The sequence below is a fragment of the Lepidochelys kempii genome, chromosome 11, assembly GCF_965140285.1.
Source record: "Lepidochelys kempii isolate rLepKem1 chromosome 11, rLepKem1.hap1, whole genome shotgun sequence".
Classification (NCBI taxonomy): domain Eukaryota; kingdom Metazoa; phylum Chordata; order Testudines; family Cheloniidae; genus Lepidochelys; species Lepidochelys kempii.
The window spans coordinates 11,785,341-11,805,024 of record NC_136390.1 but is presented as its reverse complement, the minus strand read 5'-3'; the positions used below and the strand labels follow the sequence as shown (position 1 = coordinate 11,805,024).

The window sequence follows — 19,684 nt, the reverse complement described above, 5'->3', positions numbered from 1 at the left end:
CATGCACATTGTAGGGAGAGTGGTCACTTTGGATGAGCTATTACCAGCAGGAGAGTGAGTTTGTGTGTGTATGGGGGTGGGGGGGTGAGAAAACCCGGATTTGTGCTGGAAATGGCCCACCTTGATTATCATGCACATTGTAGGGAGAGTGGTCACTTTGGATGAGCTATTACCAGCAGGATAGTGAGTTTGTGTGTGTGTTTTTTGGAGGGGGGTGAGGGGGTAAGAGAACCTGGATTTGTGCAGGAAATGGCCCACCTTGATTATCATGCACATTGTGTAGAGAGTTGTCACTTTGGATGGGCTATTACCAGCAGGAGAGTGAGTTTGTGTGTGGGGGGTGGAGGGTGAGAAAACCTGGATTTGTGCTGGAAATGGCCCAACTTGATGATCACTTTAGATAAGCTATTACCAGCAGGACAGTGGGGTGGGAGGAGGTATTGTTTTATGATCTCTGTGTGTATATAAAGTCTGCTGCAGTTTCCACGGTATGCATCCGATGAAGTGAGCTGTAGCTCACGAAAGCTCATGCTCAAATAAATTGGTTAGTCTCTAAGGTGCCACAAGTACTCCTTTTCTTTTTACTGATGAGATGGGGAGTCTTCCGATGGACTTCATTGGGTTTTGGATTAGGCCTTTATTTCCTATTTTTAGTACAGGAGAATACTGAAGTTTATCAGATGCCATGATGCAATAAATGTTAGCTTTTTAATGGCAACCCTTGTAGTTCAATCCTCGGTCTGATCCAAATCTACAAATTCCTGTCATACATAGTCTGTAGTACATAGTATATTTACTGTACATAACACAGTACATTACATTAGATATGACTATAAATCATAATTAGCCAGATATTGTAAAATGGACAGAAATTGTCAGAAAATAAAAGTTAATAGTGATCATTTCACTTATAGAAATCTGTGTCTTTTTCATCTGGTTTTATAACATGTGTAGTATAGTGCCTTATTTGTTCTTATTTATAGCCAGCAACTGAGCCACCAAAATAGTTCACAAATTAAAACAGATCTTTCCAAAGTATTGATTGCTTTTCTAACAAGATTGTATTACTTATTTTTAAACACATTTTCGGCATAGACAGAGTATGTTACAAAACTGTTATTTTTCCCCATAGGTGCAGTAATTATGCCATATACAGATAAGCAAATATGCATCCCTCCAGAACTGCCAGAACTGCTGAAACAGTTTACAAAAGCTGCTATTCGAACCCAGCCTCCAGATCTGCTCCAATGGGCGTCTGAGTATGTTCATTTTTTCCTAACTTAAAAAAAATCAAACCCCCATTATAAAAGATTTGCTGGCCACCATGGAAAAGTTAATCACTTCACTGGATCTACCCACTGAACTCAACTTCAGTGGATATATCCATTGGAGCTACATTGATTTACACCAGTTGAAAATCTGATTGCTGCTGCACAATAGCTTTTGAGATCTACTGAGCATCTGGCAACACTGTGAAGTCAATGTGAATTGGAGGTGTTCATTTCCTCTCCAGATTCGGCTTGTCTTGTGCTCCAAAGTTAATATTTGTGAGAGACCCACACTTACCTTTTCTTTGTCCCCACTACGGCTGGAGATCTGGTATTTTAAGTGTCTCTACAGCAGGCACACTATTAATTTAATCTAGTCAAAGGTTGAGATGCTGGTGATCACTGTATGTTCCCAGATGTACAGTTGCCACTTGGAATTGAGACAGTTTAAAATGAAATTCCTCTGAAGAGTGAGTCCCCAGATAAATTCAGCACTTTAATAAATTATGGACATTTTAGAAACACTGGTCTATAACACTCAAAACTCTTCACCATCCAGGGGCAATGAGAGTAAGGTGTATATCACACGTGCACACATCTATTGTGCTAGTTCATTTTTTAAAAATGGGTTCTATGCTAATCTGGTATAAATCAGCATAGCTCAATTTAAAATTGATGTATCTATACTGATTTACACCAGGATATGACCTCATATCTTTGCAATCCATCCTCCCTTTTCTTTAGCGCGGAACAACTCTCCAGTGACCACTAAATTAGTGAGTGGCCTGATTTGAAGTGCCCCCAGAACAACAGAAAGGATAAATTGTTAGTAAATCCAATAGATTACAAGGTGGTTTCATTGTTTTGTTTTTAAACAATGTTCAGCACTGCAGCAATCCCAAACTATGCGTTAAATTTATTATCCTTTTTCAAGTTTAAATGCTGTGGGGACTGAATTACTGCACAAGGAGTTTTTCCCAGGGTAATTCAGTGCATGGAGTGGCATGAGTGTTTAAATCAATTTGACATGTAATTTGTCTAATGAACATGCCTATCCTGAAATGTCAACTCCCTCAGCTGATATTGGCATATGTGGGTGATAGGTTAAAGTGTTAACTTTCTCTAAGTAAAAAAAGTAGCTAATTACAGTTGATAAATAGACTGAACCATAAGATTTTATTTATTTACTTTTTAAATAATAGAGTATCAGGGTTGGAAGGGACCTCAGGAGGTCATCTAGTCCAACCCCCTGCTCAAAGCAGGACCAATCCCCAATTTTTGCCCCAAATGGCCCCCTCAAGGATTGAACTTGCAATCCTGGGTTTAGCAAGCTAATGCTCAAACCACTGAGCTATGCCTGCCCCCTCAGTCCTATTGTCTTTCACCTTATTCAGTATAAGTTTAATGTATTATAGCAGCGGTACCTAGCCTACTGCCCATGGGTCGTACATGGTCCAGCAGAGCACTCAGAAGGCCCACAGCCTACTTCAACACAATATACTAATGGCCAATTCATTTACATTTTGTCGTTATGTTTGCATTATTTTAGTTTACACAAGTGTGTAAATAGGTTGTTTCTGTGCACAGTATTGTCTATCTAAATACATACAAAACAAGCTGAACTTAAAATATAAATCAATACTGCTGACTTTACATCTTAATATATGTAAGTTGTGCTTAGGCTTATGTGGCCCTCCTGTACAATAAGCTTGGGCACCCATGTATTATAGCTAAAGCCGGTCTGTATTGTTTCCAGAATACTAGTTTCCTTTGGAACAACAATAAAGCATTTTGAATGTAGTGCTGTTCATTATTAAGGAGAAAAAGATGTATACTGTATGACCATTAATATTTTATTAGGAGGAAAGTTCTCTTTTATTGTAACATATTTGCTTCTATTTGATAATATCATAGACTTGTCCTAAAATTTGTGAGAAAATGTATGGTTTCTTTAAAAGATGATTTTCATTTAACGACCCTGATTCAGGAAAGCACTCTTATTCATGAAGTGCTCTTAAGCATATGCTAACATACTATCCTGAATAGGGATGGATTTACACTTATGCTTTAATGCTTTCCTGAATCAGGGCCAAAAATTAGATGTCCAAAGAAATACTATGGGCTGAATATAAAGACCATTGAAGTCAATGGAAGAACTCCCACTGACTACAACGGGAGATGATTCAAGCCCTAAAAATACCACTTATATGCAGGAATGAAAGGAAAGTTGTTTGATAGCACAGTACTTCTCTGATTAAAAGCAGTGCTGCTTAAACAGAAGCTGCTGCATCAGATAGTTGAAATCCAATTGTCTTCTATTTAGTAAGCATAAATCATATGAACCATTATGTTTAATATCTGCTTCTGTTAAAAGCATTTAGAAAGCAAGCATCTGTCTGTCTTTCTCTGTCTAGTTACTTTAGTGCTGTGGCCCGTGGTGATCTACCTCCAGTAAGAGAGCGATCAGAAAGGGTACCTTTGTCAAACTGGGCAGAACTCACTCCAGAGCTCTTAAAGGTCTTACACCAACGAGTAAGAAACATCTAATTTACTTTCTGGGGCAAATATATAGAGACAGAATATTTACATCCATATGCTATTTTGCTTCTTTAATAATGTTACGGATACTACATTTGCAGTCTGAGAAAATGTATTTGCTTTCAATGTTATCTCTGCAAATACTCTATTCAATGAATACAAGTAAAATGTGTATGGAGAATACTAATATATTAGCTGGTATCTTTGAAAAAAAATCACAGGTTTCTACCAATGAAGAACTGAGAAATAAGACCTTTAAAAATGTGACTCCTTGGCTAGATGCAACAGTACAAAATAAAATATTCCTTGAATTGTACTCCCTTTGGTCCTGATTGGGCAACCTTTTCCAATGCGGTGAACACTTACTCACACAAGTAATGCCACTGTACTCAATGGAATTATTTGCATAAGTATTCAGCAACAGTAAAGGTTATGCACTCAGGCTATATGTTCATAAAATTGAAGTCCTGCCAGATGTAGCAGAAACAATTTGTTTCCTTAACTCACACTGTTAATTATATCAAAATTTACAGCCTGGAATCATCACTGTCCTCAGTCTTCATTTCTATTTTCTATATGGATCAAATCTACAAATAGCTTTCTTAACCCTGCCTGCAAAATGTGTGTCAGACATCCAGTTGCTCCTGAAGGCTCTCTAGCATCATCAGCTCTTTCCATAAATCCAATTCAAAGTCAGCCCAGACTATTTCAAAAGCAAAAGTCTAGAACAAATCTAAGTAAAGTGCCCCAGCTGGGCATCCTGCTCTGTTAGTGTAGATTCAGTATGGCAAGGCCTGAAGCTGAACTTCAGCACCCTCAGAGTGCCCATTGTGTCAAATACTCTGACATCAACACTGTCTTTATTTTGACATAGTACCCTGGTGGTACTTACCACTGACCCAAAAGACTAATTTACTTCATGCCAAGCATAGTGCAAGGACTTTGTTAGGAACCCATTCTGTTCTTTAGATTTCTTCTGTTCTGTACTTCTTGGAGAAAATGTTCAAGCCCCTCAATGACTCTCCAGATTTCATAGTTAATAAGGGTGGGGATGTTTGGGCTGAGATTTCAGTTTAAAGAATAGCAAAACTGGAAATGAAAGGGAAAGATATTTCTTTACCTGTGATGCATATTATTATGTATTTATTTCCAGGTGAGTGGCAGACTGATAATCCATGTAGATGAACTGGCCCACATGTGGAAGGTGCTGAATCTCCCAACAGACTTATTTGAGAGTGTTATGAATGTTGGTCGTTTTACCGAAGAAATTGAATGGCTTAAGTTTTTAGCCCTGGCATGTAGCTCTCTTGGAGTTGTAAGTTTATCTACACTTTTTCATTCACGTTTCTATATTCTTTACATAGCTGATCTTGATTTAGTGTTTCGGGTTGAGATTGGAGGTTGAGCAATTGGATATTTTACCCAGGTCATGGATCAAACACACCTCCTGGCTTTGAGTTCAGCACACACCTTTCATTTTGGGATGAGGGAGTTATTTTGACCATCTGCCCTCAGAGGTCAAGGAACCAGAGCATTTATAGAAGGCTCTGCAAGAGTATTGCTCCTCCAACTGATCAATGTCATATTAGGCTTTTATAACAAGATTTATTTTCTCTACCACTGATATAGTGGTACCTGGATCCTCTTTCCCAACCTCATTATAACAGTTCACATTGTTTTACAGATGATTTGCAACAATAGGGGAAGACAGCTAGGAGTGACAGTGGCAGAGTTATAGACTTTATCTGATTGTAACATAAAGGTTTTTCTAGACACATATGTCATAACTACAAGGGAGGCAAAAAGAGGTTGTCTCCACCATAGCATCCACAATATTTCAGTCAATAGATTTGCTTTGGGTGATGGATAGCTTGGTTTATTCTGGCTTTCTGCACTGAGAGTCTAAATTCCTCCCAGTGTGAGGAAATGTATAGTTCTTTTAAGAGAAAAATTATGCACATTTGGAGCAAATTCTCTGCTTCCATGAAGGCAGAACATCATCTTGTCACTCCACATAAATTTCACCTGTTGGTGCTGAGATTCTAAAAGTGTTGGAGGGAACTTGGTACCACATCCTATGTTCTAGATTCACATTTTTCCTATCCGTTTGATCTGCAACCCTCTTGGTTTAGAAGTGTTAGGAAGTGTTCCCCATGAGGGCCCCTTGACTTTGGAACTCATTTTCCTGCTGGGTCTGAAATAGCCACATTCTGTTGGCCTTCAGGGTATGCTGCAAAATTCAAAATTTTAATGAAGCTTTGGGTTAAGAGTTTAGATACTTGTGTTTGGTATATGGTGGGGTTTCCTGCTGGATTTGTTATGATGGACATTTTAGGAAAATGTCAGGGGCTCTTAGGACCTAGGATAGGTGCCCGTTTAGATTCTTATAATTTGAAATAGGCATTAATAAATGTACATTTTTATTAACATATATTTATATTCTCAACATACCTGGAATGGCTTAATGGAGCAGCAGAACATGTTGTGCTCTGTGGAGTGGCTGCATGTTCAAATCCTATCTGATCTATTGCAGAGAAGGTGAATGTATTCTCTAAGGCAAACTTTAAAAAAAAAAGTGAGGGTGGTTAGCCATTGGAACAAAATACTTAGGCATGTGGTGGATTCTCCATCACTTGCAATCTTTAAGTCAAGATTAGATATGTTTCTAAAAGATATGCTATAGCTCAGACAGAAGTTATGGACTTGAAGCAGAAGTTCTAGGATGATCTTCTATGGCTTATAGTTAGCAGGTCAGACTAGATGATCATAATGGTCCCTCGTGGCTTTAAAATGTATCAATCTGCTTCTGAAACAATAAATATAACAGTGCTTAAAATGAGTTAATTAAACCTTTACAAGTTTTACATCAGTGGTGATTGTGTTCAATATGATCAGTCAGTATCACTAGGAATTTTTGCATCATAGCAAATCTTAAAAATCATTCCATTTAGAGATAGTTCTATTTAGAAATCCTATTTTCTGTATTTCACTTCTCTTTTGTTTCATTGGGGACCTTTTTATGAAAATGGGATATTTGTGCTTAGGCATTCATCTCTTCCTTCAGCATATTCCTCAATTAAATTCATAATATTCTAATTGTGACATTAGACTTAGGTTTTGTGCAGATAATTTTGATGTCACAGAAAATTTTGACTTCAGGTGAGCAACAAACAGTTGGAGTCAATGAAGTCCCAGACAATAAAGCTCCTGTTTTCATGCTAATGCCCCTACTAGTGAGAAACATTCACATCAGCAGAATTGTCTCTAAGTAAAAAGTTTTCCATGAGGTGCCAGTGACGCTTCCATGAATCCAGTTAAACAAAATACATGTGTATTAGTTTATTTCAAAGAAATAATGAGGGACCCTTTGTTGGTCTTAGAATAAGCGTAGGGCTGGTCATTATACAATAAATTGGCTCCATCTTGTGGGATTCAAGAGTCTTGCAACCTTCTGTGCAATATATAATATTAAACCGCTAACTGGAAAAAAAAATATCTATACTGTTAAAGGTGTCAGCAGCTCATAAAGTTCAAAACATTGTGGCCCTTAATGATGTGGTGTTCTACAAATTAGATAATTCTTTAAGATTAATTATCCCTAACCTGTTCATATATTCCTAGTGAACACTCCTGTTAGCATCAGTGGGAACTAAAGGTGGGATTTTATTGACTTTAATGAGATCAGAATTAGGCCACACTCTGGGGGGAAAAAAATCTCTAATTGCATGTTAGGATATCAGGATCAACCATTTGTATGCTTCCATATTCAACAAAAGGCTTTAACTGATAATCCTTTATAGGATAATGACTGTAACCATTTACCGCCTCCTGAGCACCCCCTCATGACTAGGGTTGCCTCTTTGGCCATTCCACCTCTATTTTCCCTTCATCTGGACCCTGTAAGAATTCAGTCTCCAGTAACCGTCTAAGCTCAAACCCTTTAATTCACTCTCCTGCAGTTCTCCTCAGGTTGGCACTAGAGTTTGTAAAATACAGAACTCAAAAGTCCAAAAAACAAACATGTTTCAGCTCAACTTCCCTTCTTAAACTCCCATTCACAGGCTTTATCTGGCTAGTGTTCTACAGGAACCAAACGTGTTCTTCATAGCTGCTCTTTCCACTTTCTCCACATAAACTCCTCTTTTCTGAATTTACTGCCAGACCTCCTGGCTCTAGCAATCTCAGCTACTCTCTCTCTTAGCCACACCCAGGGGTGAAAGTGAGCCGGTACTGGCCGGTACGGCATACCGGGAAGAACCCGCACCGGCCCGTATGCAGCCCACACTAAAGCATGGCTGCAGCAGCGGCGTCCGGAGCCCCAGGCCCTTTAAATCGCTACTGGAGCGCCAAGTGGCCTGGAAGAGCGGGTGCTGACCCTCAGCCCCGCCCCTTCTGCCCGAGGCCCCAGCCAAGGCCCAGTACCGGTAAGTGTCTGGAGTTACTTTTACCCCTGGCCACACCCCTCCCTGCAGCTTCCTGTTGCCCTTTATATTAGAATCACCACCATCCCAGCTCACAACCATCCCAGCTTCACCAGAGCTCTCATGATCTGAAGGATGTTTCACATCCCTTCATGATTAAGGTTAATATTTTTACAGCATTCAAAAATGAGTTCGGTGCTTTTCAGAAATATTTCTTAAAAGTCAAGATTCCTGGCCAGGAGGGCTTGAAATATAGTTTTATATTTCAGACCTTTACATTAAAGGTGAGTTTTTACAAATGATGAACTCTAAAAGGTTATGGTTAGTGGCACACAATGGAAAACACTGGTGCATCAAATTAAGTCCATCATCCATTATACAATTGAACCTCTCTTCATCAGAAGTTTAGATGCACACAGAATGCAGGGTGGGGGCCCCCAATGTGCAAGGTAGTCACTGTAAAAACAGTACCAACCAACCAGGCATGCTTTACACTGTATGAATGGTGTGATCTTATATCTATTGTAAGAGAGAATCCACCACAATCCTCAGTAAATTATTCTAATGATTAGTTTCCCTCACTGTTAAATTTGCACCTTATTTCTGCTCTGAATTTGTCTAGCTTCAACTTCCAGCCATTGGTCCTGATATACCTTTGTCTGCTAAATTGAAGAGTCCTCTATTATCAGATTTCTGTTCTCCATGTAGGTACTCATAGGCTGTGATCAAGTCAACCCTCAACCTTCTCTTTGTTAAGCTAATTAGATTGATCTCCTTGAATCTTTTTCTAAAAGACATGTTTTCCAATCCTTTAATCATTTTCATGGGTCTTCTCTGAACCCTTTCCAATTTTTCATCATCCTTCTTGAAGTATGGACACCAGGGCCAAATACAGAAGTAAGGCAATCTCCTTATCCCTATTTATACATCAAAGAATAATTTGCCCTTTTAGTCACAATATCACTCTTGGAACTAATGTTCAGCTAGATGTCCACCCTGACCCCCAAATCTTTTTCAGAGTTACTGCTTCCCACGATACTGTCCCCCATCCTGTAAACATTTGGTCACATTGAAACACATTGTTTGCTGGCACCCAGTTTACCAAGTGATCCAGATAACCCTGTGTCAATGAACTGTCCTCTTCATTATTTACTACTCCCCAATCTTTATGTCATTTTATCAGTAATTATTTTGTTTTCTTCCAAGTTATTGATAAAACTGCTAAATAGCATAGCGTCAAAAACCAATCTCTGTAGGACTCCTGGAGAAACAGACCGGTTTAATGAGGATTCCCTGTTTACAATTACATTTTGAAACCTATCACTTAGCTAGTTTTTAATCCATTTAATGTGTACCATTGTTGATTTTGTATTCTTCTAGTTTCTTAATCAAAATGTCATGCAGTACCAAGTCAAGCACCTAACAGAAGTTTAAGTATATCACATCAATACTCTTACCTTTATCAACCAAGCTCATACTCTCAAAACAAAACAAAAATAGATTAGTCTGACAGGTCTATTTTCTATAACACCATTGTATTCTTTAACTCTGTGTAAATTGAGTCCTATATCAGCCATTCCATTATTTTGCCAGAAATCAATATCAGACTGACAGGCCTATAATTAACTGGATCATCCCATTTGCCTGTTTAAATATTAGCACAACATTAGCTTTCTTCCAGTGCTCTGGAACTTTCCCACTGTTCCAAGACTTATTGAAAATCCACAGTAATGGTCCAACGAGCTCCTTAGACAATTTTAAATCAGCAGGCCCAGCTAACTTGCATCCAGGAGTTTTAAAAAAAAAATCTCACTTTAATAGTTGCTATTTAACATCCTCCTTTAGTTAGTGTTGGAATGGAAACTATTTAATAGTCATATGATATGACTACATCATTTTTTTCTCCCCAAACAGAGAACAGAAATATTTATTAAACATTTCTGCCCTTTCTGCATTGTTATTGACAATTCTACTATTTCCATGTAATAATGGATCCGTACTGTTTTTAGGATTCCTTTTCTTCCTAATATACTTAAATTCCTTCTTGACCATAACTTTGCTGTCCACAGATTTTGCCTTTTGTCCTTTTGCTTACCTTATCAATTTACTTCAACTCCTAGCTTCCAATTTATATTCACTGCTGTTAGTCACCTCTTTTTCTCATTTGTTATATATTTTTATTTTTTATAGCTGTTGTCACTTCCTCTCTAAATCAGGCAGGTTTTTTAACCACCATAATCTTCCTCCTCAGTTGTGCCTTTTTGTACATGTAGTAAAACCTTCTTGAACAGTTTCAAGTTTTCTACCCGCTGATTTGTCTCTTGTTTTCAGTTTTGTGAAACTGGTCCTTGTAAAAACACCAAGTACGTATATTACTGGTTTGGAATTTATTGTGCTTACACATAACAAATATAGCCAAGTCATGATCGCTTACACCTAAGCATCCTCTGATTTTTATGTCTGTGATCAATTCCTCTTTATCTGTCAAGAGGTGGTCTAATATATATTGCCCCATGTTGGATGCAACAATTTTTGAGTTAGGAAACAGTCATCTATAATTTTTATAAATTCCAAGGATGTTTTAGTACTGGTGGCATGAGACCTCCAGCATGTGTCACTCAGATTGAAGTCCTTCATGATTATGCAGCTTTTTTCCTATCTTATAGATAATTGCCGATAGAGCTGGTCATCCTGTTTTCTAGTGTGATTTGGTGGCTTGCAGCTCTGCTTCTGTTGTTCCTAGATCCTTCCTTTTGTTCATTTGTTTCCTGTACTTTCCTAAGCAAAAGAACTTTGTTTCACCTTAGCTGATGACAGCACTCATAAAAAGGTGAGGTTCCAGCTCCCCAGAGTATACTATCCTAAACAACTCTTAGTTTTTCTTGTTGTTTACACATTTCAGATCTTGCAGACAGTTTTTATTTGTTGTACTGTACCAGTCTGTCATCTTATATTGTAAACTTTTTGCAACAGGGACCATTCTTTTGTTATGTTTATATACTACCTGCCTGTAATGGGGTCGCACTCACCTCTCGCAAGTGCCCTCTGGCCAAGTGCATGTGCCTGCACTCTCTCTCTCTCTCTTTGTGGTGGGTCTTCGGTGACTCAGCCCTCTGGCCAAGTCACACACAGTCGGTGTAATAAAAGCAAAGCAAAACCCCTTCTGGGGTACAAGCCCAACAGGGGTCTCTCTCAGTGCCCTCTGTAATGTCTCCCACAAGTTGTCCCTGCTCCAGGATAGGGTAGTGCCCCAGGGCTCCCTCCCTGGCGATAAGGTCTTCACTCTCTTAGGGCCTTTCCATTAAGGTGACCAGATGTCCTGATTTTAAAGGGACAGTTCCAATATTTGGGGCTTTTTCTTATATAGGCTCCTATTACCCCCACCCCCGTCCTGATTTTTCACACTTGCTGTCTGGTCACCCTACTTTCCGTCCACAACTCTCCAGCTGGGCTGTTGCAGTTTATTTACTTGCCCTGGGATGCCTCAGTGTCCAGGCCACTTCCCCCAATGGTTAATGGGGATGGGAGGGACCAAGGCCCATCCACTATTCCAGGTGCCAACCCAAGGACCCTGTAGATAGCAGCTGTCCACTGTGTCCCTTTATCTAAGTCCCACCACTGTTCTAATTGCTTGGGCCACTTCCCCGCAGCCCTGTGCCATCTTCACCCTTACCTTAGGGCCTTGTCCTGATGGAGTCCCCGCAACCCACTCAGGAGTCCTTCTCACTCTCCCCAGCTTCTGGCAGCACTACCTCATCCAAGGTACTGCAGATCCCTCAGCCATCCACACACCATCCAGCTCTAGCAAGGAACTCCCCCACTCTGGCCCTGCAGCTCTTTTTACACTAGTCTGTTGGGCCCTGATTGGCTGCTTCCCTCACAGCCGCTCTAGGCAGTTTGGAGGACCGCTTTACTGCCCTTTTCTGGGATGCGGTGTGGCAGGGCCTAGTCCACCCCATCACACCGCCCAATGGGGTTGAGATCTCAAATGACACCACAACAAATAATTATAATATATTTCATTACTCATAACATAATTTCATAATTTACATAATTTCTTCTTTGAGTCTTTTCTTATAAATTAATTCCTACAGCCCTTAAATAATTTTTGTTGCTATTCTCTGAATTCCCTCCAATTTGTCAACCTCTTTCTGGTATTGAGAAGTATAGTGTTGCAGGCGCAATCCCACCTGAATCATAAACTGCACAGTAGGATTGTTATTCCTACATGTAATTTCTCTACATATGAAAACCACATTCACAGTGGAGTGTTTTGTGCCATCATATTGCTGTTCACCACCACCACTTTGTCATTACTGTGCTCTAGATTTGTCCTTCCCATTGAATAGCTGAGTTCCCACTCCACAAAATATTTTAGTTTGCATTTTTCCAGGATGAATTTTATTTTAGTATTTCCGTCCCATACTGATAACTTTTCAGGTCCTTTTATATTAGTTGACTTTAATGGGAATTTTGCTTGAGTCCAGATTATAGAATTAGATCTTGTTTGGAATACCTCCCACTTTTGCAGGTTTCAGAGTAACAGCTGTGTTAGTCTGTATTCGCAAAAAGAAAAGGAGTACTTGTGGCACCTTAGAGACTAACCAATTTATTTGAGCATAAGCTTTCGTGAGCTACAGCTCACTTCATCGGATGCATACTCTGATGAAGTGAGCTGTAGCTCACGAAAGCTTATGCTCAAATAAATTGGTTAGTCTCTAAGGTGCCACAAGTACTCCTTTTCTTTTTGCTTCCCACTTTTGCACTAGACTTTGACTTGGATAATAAATGCTTCCACACAGGAGAATAAGACGGAGTTTGAAAACCTCTTACACCCCCTTAACTGGTTAACCAGACCTTAAATTGAAGTGCACAGGTGCATAATCTATGCCCATTTACCTAAGGCAGGTTTGGATGGAGGGGCTGGTAATTGGCAAAGCCTTAACTCCATTCCCTAATGCACCAGCCAGCACAGAGTGTCAAAATTTGCTGCTGGTATAGGCCAAAAGTAAAGTGCTGCCCAGCCAGAGTAACAAGAAAAAAGAGAGGGAGATGAACCACAAAGGTTCAATGTCTCTTAGAGCTATTCCTGAAATGCAACCGTTCAATAATCAGCCCTCACACAAAGCTGGGCCTAAAGACAAAATCTAGCCCTCAGTGTCACCTGCAAAATAAATGTACTATTTACAATATGAATAATGTCACATTTATAATAGTACTATCCATCAAACAATCTCCAAATACTTATCTCATCTTCCAGACCATTAATAAAGAAGTTAAATAAAATAAAGCCTTAATCCCGCTCCTGGAGATCCCAGCAGACCTCTCTATTTATTCGTTACATTGTCATTTATCATTCAGTCCTTTATTTATGGCTTTTCAGACAGATTTTTGGTGTCTTTATGACAGTGTTTCTCTCCATACCAAGAAAAGTAGGCCTCTAGTCTCTTCATTGATAGTGCCAAAAGTGAGGCTCACTTATTTTATTTTATTTTCCCAATAGACTATTGCAAAAACACTGAAGATTATATGTGAGGTTTTATCCAGCGATTATGACAGTGGACCTCCACGTATTCCTTTTAGCACTTTCCAGTTTCTCTACACATACATTGCTGAAGTGGACGGGGAGATTTCAGCATCCCATGTCAGCCGAATGCTGAATTACATTGAACAGGAGGTGTAAGTAAATCTCTGTCAACTGTCAACCACAGTTAAAGCTTCCTTCATCAGAGGCATGTATTTATGCTGTAGTTATTAAACTGCAGGAAGGATGGAGAAACAAACGAGGAAGGGAGACAGTAGAAAAGAGAGGCAGAAGGTAGAGAGAGAGAAAGAAGTGAAGTGAAAGGAAGAAGTGAAAATAGTAGCAGTCATAAAGAAAGAATTGTTAAAATGAGGGAGTGAAAGTTAATTATGAGGGAGCAATAAAGACCAATAATAATGGGGGAGTGAAGAGACAGGAAAGAGGAGGAATCATTATTATTTATTGTATAGCACCAAAAGGTGTGCTAAATGCTTCAAAGGAGACAAAAAAAGATGTTGTCCCAGCACCAAATTCTTTCAGTCCAAAGAAAAGCACAGAGTTCAAATGGCAGAGTCCTAAGGATTGTTACCATTTATTATTTATATAGAACTAAACAAGTAACAAGCCCCTGTCCCAGATAGCTTACACTCTAAGGGGCACTGATTTCAAAGAAGCTTTGACAATTTACGCCAGGTGAAGCTCTGCCCCTGAAGTTACAACAGTACAATATAGCTAAATAGAGTAAAACAAGTATGCCCAGAATGACGAATGGTCATTATAGTAAATGGTATAACAATATAACATTATAGAAAATGCTTCATGGATTGTTAGGTGTATTTTGAAAAAGGGAAGCATCTTGATGTAAATAAATTAAAAACTTGTTCCAAGTGTACAGGATGCCATGGGAAAAGTCATGATCTGGGATGGATGAAAGAGACAAAGGATTCCATCCAACTCCCACTAAAGTCAATGCAAATGTTTTCATTGACTTCAACTGGAGTAGGAGGAGGGCCAAAGAGCACAGTTTGGAGAGAAGAGAAGTTTGACTACAGCACAGGGAGCACAGATTGGGTGAACATAATTAGTATTATGTTTTCTCTTACAACTATCATGAAAATCCAGGTCTCAATGAATTTAATATATATTCCATTTTTTATGCAGCATTGGACCTGATGGCCTAATCAAGGTGAATGATTTTACCCAGAATCCACGGGTCAGACTGGAATAGTGGCACAGCTTATCAAGTACTTTGATAGGAAAATGAAGAAACGTGCTTCAAAATAATGGTTACTATTAGGCCTTTCACTGTCTTTTTTCTTGTTTCTATCAATAAACAATTTGGCCAAGAAGTCAATCACAAATGTGTGAGTGTGGATTAAGAGACTGTCAGTGGAATGGAACATTGTCACAGGTTAATGATTAGAGCTGGTCAATTTTGTATTTTATTTATTTATTTATTTATTTATTTATTGTGCTGAAAGTTTTCCCTTTGAAAAATACAGTTTTGTTGAAACAAATTATTCATCAGAATATGTCAATTACAACAAAAACATTTTGCAGAAAATTTCTAAACAAAAGTTCTCATTTTGAATTGATGTTTTCATATGAAAAAATGTTCGTTTCCATTTAAAATGCCATTTGGTTTCAGTTTTCGGTTTAAAAAAAACCATACATAACATCTTAATCAAATTAATTCAAAACTTCCCATGGGAAAACTGAAATGTTTTTGAGCAAAAATTGAAAGATTTTCATTCAAAATTTCTTGCAGGAAAAAATTCCAGTTTTCCAACCAGTGATTGGAAACTAATGATTTTTCTGCTGCCAAGTAAGGCCAATGAGAGCCTTATGGAAAATTATCCTGTGACAGGGATATGGTGTTATAGCAGTATCTCATCTAATATCAGTGCTCCTGACACGGAGCATGTCAGTGCTCCTGACAAAGAGCTAGATCACTCCTGAAAGAGGTGAAGCAGTACCACCACAGTGCAAGCACCAAACAACATTCTGTCTTTCCTGCACTCCCCAGAAACACACCCACTATTACTCCCTTTGTGGATACAGCTTACTCCATCGTATGAGATTGGCTCCACTCCATGGGCTGGGGCAAAGTGGAGAACAGCGACAAGCTCTGCCTCTTCGCCATAACTACTCATCGTATTTAGGGTATTGTAAACTCCTGACGGACTACAGAGACCAATCCTTGAGCTCCCCATATAGCAGGGACAGTAATTTTGTCTGCCTTTTATGCAAGGCCATGAAAAGGGAATGAGAAAGGCTTCTTCTGTCCTAGCCCATTTGTGCAAAATGACCACAGAATCTGTCTCTATGTTTTCTGATCCTGCTCCTTAAGTTAATTGAAGTTTTGCCATAGGAGCTGGGCCTAAACTATTATTGACCTTCTGTACCCAAACTGACTTACAGAACAAAACTATTGTGTATTCAGATAACAGCTTAGATACTGAAGTGCAGCTTATTTAAAGGTCTTTTTAAAGTTTGTTTGACTGCTTGAGTGTTCTATTTGTGTTAATTTTATCTCTAAAGAATGGTCAGCTACCCACATACTATCTTGGCTAGGAGATCCAATATAAAGTATTTTAATTTAAACTGGAAATATACATATATTTTTCTTTTAGTACCACCCGCCTTTAAGGCCTCATGCTCCAGCCTAAATCCTCTGGCCAAAGAGAATGGGACTGGGCCTTCTCATAAGTCTTTCAATATTATCCCTGACTTGGTCATAGAGGACACTGTTGAGTAAGAGAGGGGCACTTCCCCCCCCGCCCCCAGGAGTGATTATACTGGCTTTATAGTACTCCGTTTCTGCAAAGAACAAGAAATTACAGTTGAGGCTCATCAAGGGCATAGCTGACTTGATCTTCTTTCTGGAGATGAGTTAGAACATCCAGCAAAGATTGGACCAAATATAAGCAAACATTTGTTATCAGTTATGAATGTGTGAGGTAACGATATATTACTTGATTATTTATAAAATCTCATGATTTTAGGGGTCTGTTTCATGATTTTTGATCACTTGTGGTTGGCAATACTGTAACCTCTAGTCACATCACCTCATTCTATTCTCCTCACTCACTTTCAATTTTAAAAAGAAATCTGGTTGCATATGTCTCTTCTGCTAATATGCATTGTAGAATACATCTCTGAAAATCATTCTAAATGAAGGGGGGGAAGAGGAAGCTGTTGTTTGTTTTTAAATAATTTAGATTAGTTCTTTCTTTAATTATTCAAGCCTTTGCATTCATGGCCATCAATGATCAGTTTGGTGGACGCTCACCCTCATGTCGAGTAGTAGTTTGGTGACTTAAAGCATCTCAGAGAAAATAGTTGCACCATAAGGTACTTGACTTTAGTTTGATAATTGCCCATCATCTTCTGTGAACATTCTCATCTTGTTCTTTGCTTTTTTTCCCTTTAGCACCTATGACTGGCAAGGTGTTAACAGGCGCACGAATGGTCCCTTGAAATATGTGTTAAGTACTTAAAGTAAACAATCTGTTCCACCTTGTATTTTTCTGTGACACTCTGAGTACATTTCCCAGATTTGAAGAAGAGCTCTGTGTAAGCTTGAAAGCTTGTCTTTCTCACCAATAGAAGTTGGCCCAATACAAGATATTACCTCACCCACCTTGTCTCTCTCTCATATTCAATTTGCGATCCGCTATAATCTGCAAACCCTTTTCAGAAGTACTATCATCTCGCCAGTTATTCCCCATTTTGTAATTGTACACTTGATTTTTCCTTCCTATGTGAAGTACTTTGTACTTATCTTTAATGAATTGCATATTGTTGATTTCAAAGCAATTCTCCAATCTGTCAAGGTCATTTTGAATTCAAATTCTGTCTTCTAGTGCTTGCAACCGCTCCCAGTTTGGTGTCATCTGCAAATTTTATAAGCATACTCTCCACTCCATTTTACAAGTTATTAATTAAAATACTGAATAGTATTGGAGCTAGGACTGACCTCTGGGGGATCTTACTAGATACACCCTCCCAGTTTGACAGTAAACCATTAATAACTACTCTTTGAGTAAGATATTTCAGTCAGTTGTGCGCTCACCTTATAGTAATTTCATGTAGACTACATTTCCCCAGTTTGCTTATGAGACTGTTGCATGGGACTGTGTCAAAAGCCTTACTAAAATCAAGGCATAACACATGTCCTGCTTCCCCACAACTAGTAGGCCAGTAACTCTGTCCAGGAAGGAAATTTGGTTGGTTTGGCATGATTTGTTCTTGACAAATCCATGCTGACTATTCCTTATAACTCTATTATCCTCTCTGTGCTTACAAATTGATTGTTTAATAATTTCTTCTATTGTCTTTTCAGATATTGAAGTTAGACTGACTGGTCTATAATTTCCTGGATCTTCTTTGTTCCCCTTTTTTAAGGGAAGTATTATGTTTCCCCTTCTCCACTCCTCTGAGACCTCACCCATCCCCATGAATTCTCAAAGATAATTGCTAATGGTTCTGAGATTGCTTCAGCTGGTTCCTTAAGTACTCTTAATTCCCTGAAGTCCTGATGCTACTGTGAAGCTCACTTTCTATTTTTTTCTATACACCACGTTCATCACCATAGTAGCCAAGTGCCTTCCAGTAGTGAATTAAGCAATGTGACTACACATCTGTCACATGTTGTTTGTTCTCTCATCTTCTCCCCACGGTAAGAAGTGTATGCAATGAAGTGTCTTTTTGTGATAGAGTTTAGAGTATTTTTTTTTAAATATACATGTTACTATGCATTTGTATTAGAAAAGTCAAGGTCAAATAAATGCATCTTTTACTTGGAGAAGAAGGTGGTGAGGTTTGTGACGGTCCTTAGTTCCTGAGAGAATTTGTTTCACAGTCCCAGAACTGCACAGCTGTTTTGTCTGGTAGAAGCAACTGTTACACTGTCCCATTTACAGTTGTGAATGGACCATAGAAATGGCATGAATATGTATTTGTCTTACTATAATTTCATTTTCCTGAGTGGGGCAGCATATCAATTGTAAAACCATCAGTGCCAGGCCTACCTTACAAGGCTATCAATGCCATTCCCTAAAAGGATCCTCCCTTACCAGCATCTAGGATCTCCTACGAGGTCAATGCCCTTCTCTTCCCTTTTCCATTCCCAGCTACTGTTTTAAATGTATCTACTGATCTTTCAATTTTTGTAAAAATATTTGATTGCAATTTCATTGTAACCTCTATTCCACTAGGTGGCACTTGTTGTCTACATAACGAGCCTGTAGCCTTCAGTTTATGATATTGTCCAAGTAAATCATCTGTTCAGTGGCAATAAATAACTGATGACATCAGATTTTATATTTATTGCACAGTCCTTCCATCTCTCATGAAAATGCATACACATTGGGTAACATCCTGCATCTCAATAGATATTAATTATACAGTTCTGTGTTTCTCAACCTTTTCAGGTTGGCAACCCTTTATTCAAAGTAAACAAAATATCACAACTCTCTACCTTACATTTACTATAAAAGTAAGAATAAAAAAAGAATCAAGGATAACAATAGTAACCGTATATAATTTATTTGTTTGTATGTGTCTGTGTAGGTTGACAGAGCATACTTGACTTTGAAATGTAAGGTGTGTGACCAATGGGGAAGTGAGATTTTTCTTTACTTTAGATTGTAATAGAATTTGTAAGGCTTTCAATTAATTGCAGTTAACTCAAGCAATTAACTCAATACAAATTAACTTGATTTAAAAAATTAACCGTGATTAATCACAGTTTTAATTGCACTGTTAAACAATAACAGAATACCAATTTAAATTTATTATAAATATTTGGCTATTTTTCTACATTTTCAAATATATTGATTTCCATTACAATGCAGAATACAAAGTATACAGTGATCACTTTATATTATTATTTGTATTACAAATATTTGTACTGTAAAGAAGATAAACAA

At 38.5% G+C, this 19,684-nt stretch overlaps 1 protein-coding gene across 1 annotated transcript; it reads left to right on the top strand.

The window, feature by feature from the left end:
* The first annotated feature begins 1,143 nt into the window (after nucleotides 1-1,143).
* LOC140895255 (ropporin-1) lies at nucleotides 1,144-14,979 on the top strand. Its single transcript, XM_073304694.1, has 5 exons — nucleotides 1,144-1,259; nucleotides 3,683-3,800; nucleotides 4,960-5,121; nucleotides 13,731-13,906; nucleotides 14,913-14,979. Exons 1-5 carry the CDS (start codon nucleotides 1,144-1,146, stop codon nucleotides 14,977-14,979), a joined length of 639 nt encoding a protein of 212 aa, XP_073160795.1.
* The last annotated feature ends 4,705 nt before the right edge of the window (nucleotides 14,980-19,684 follow it).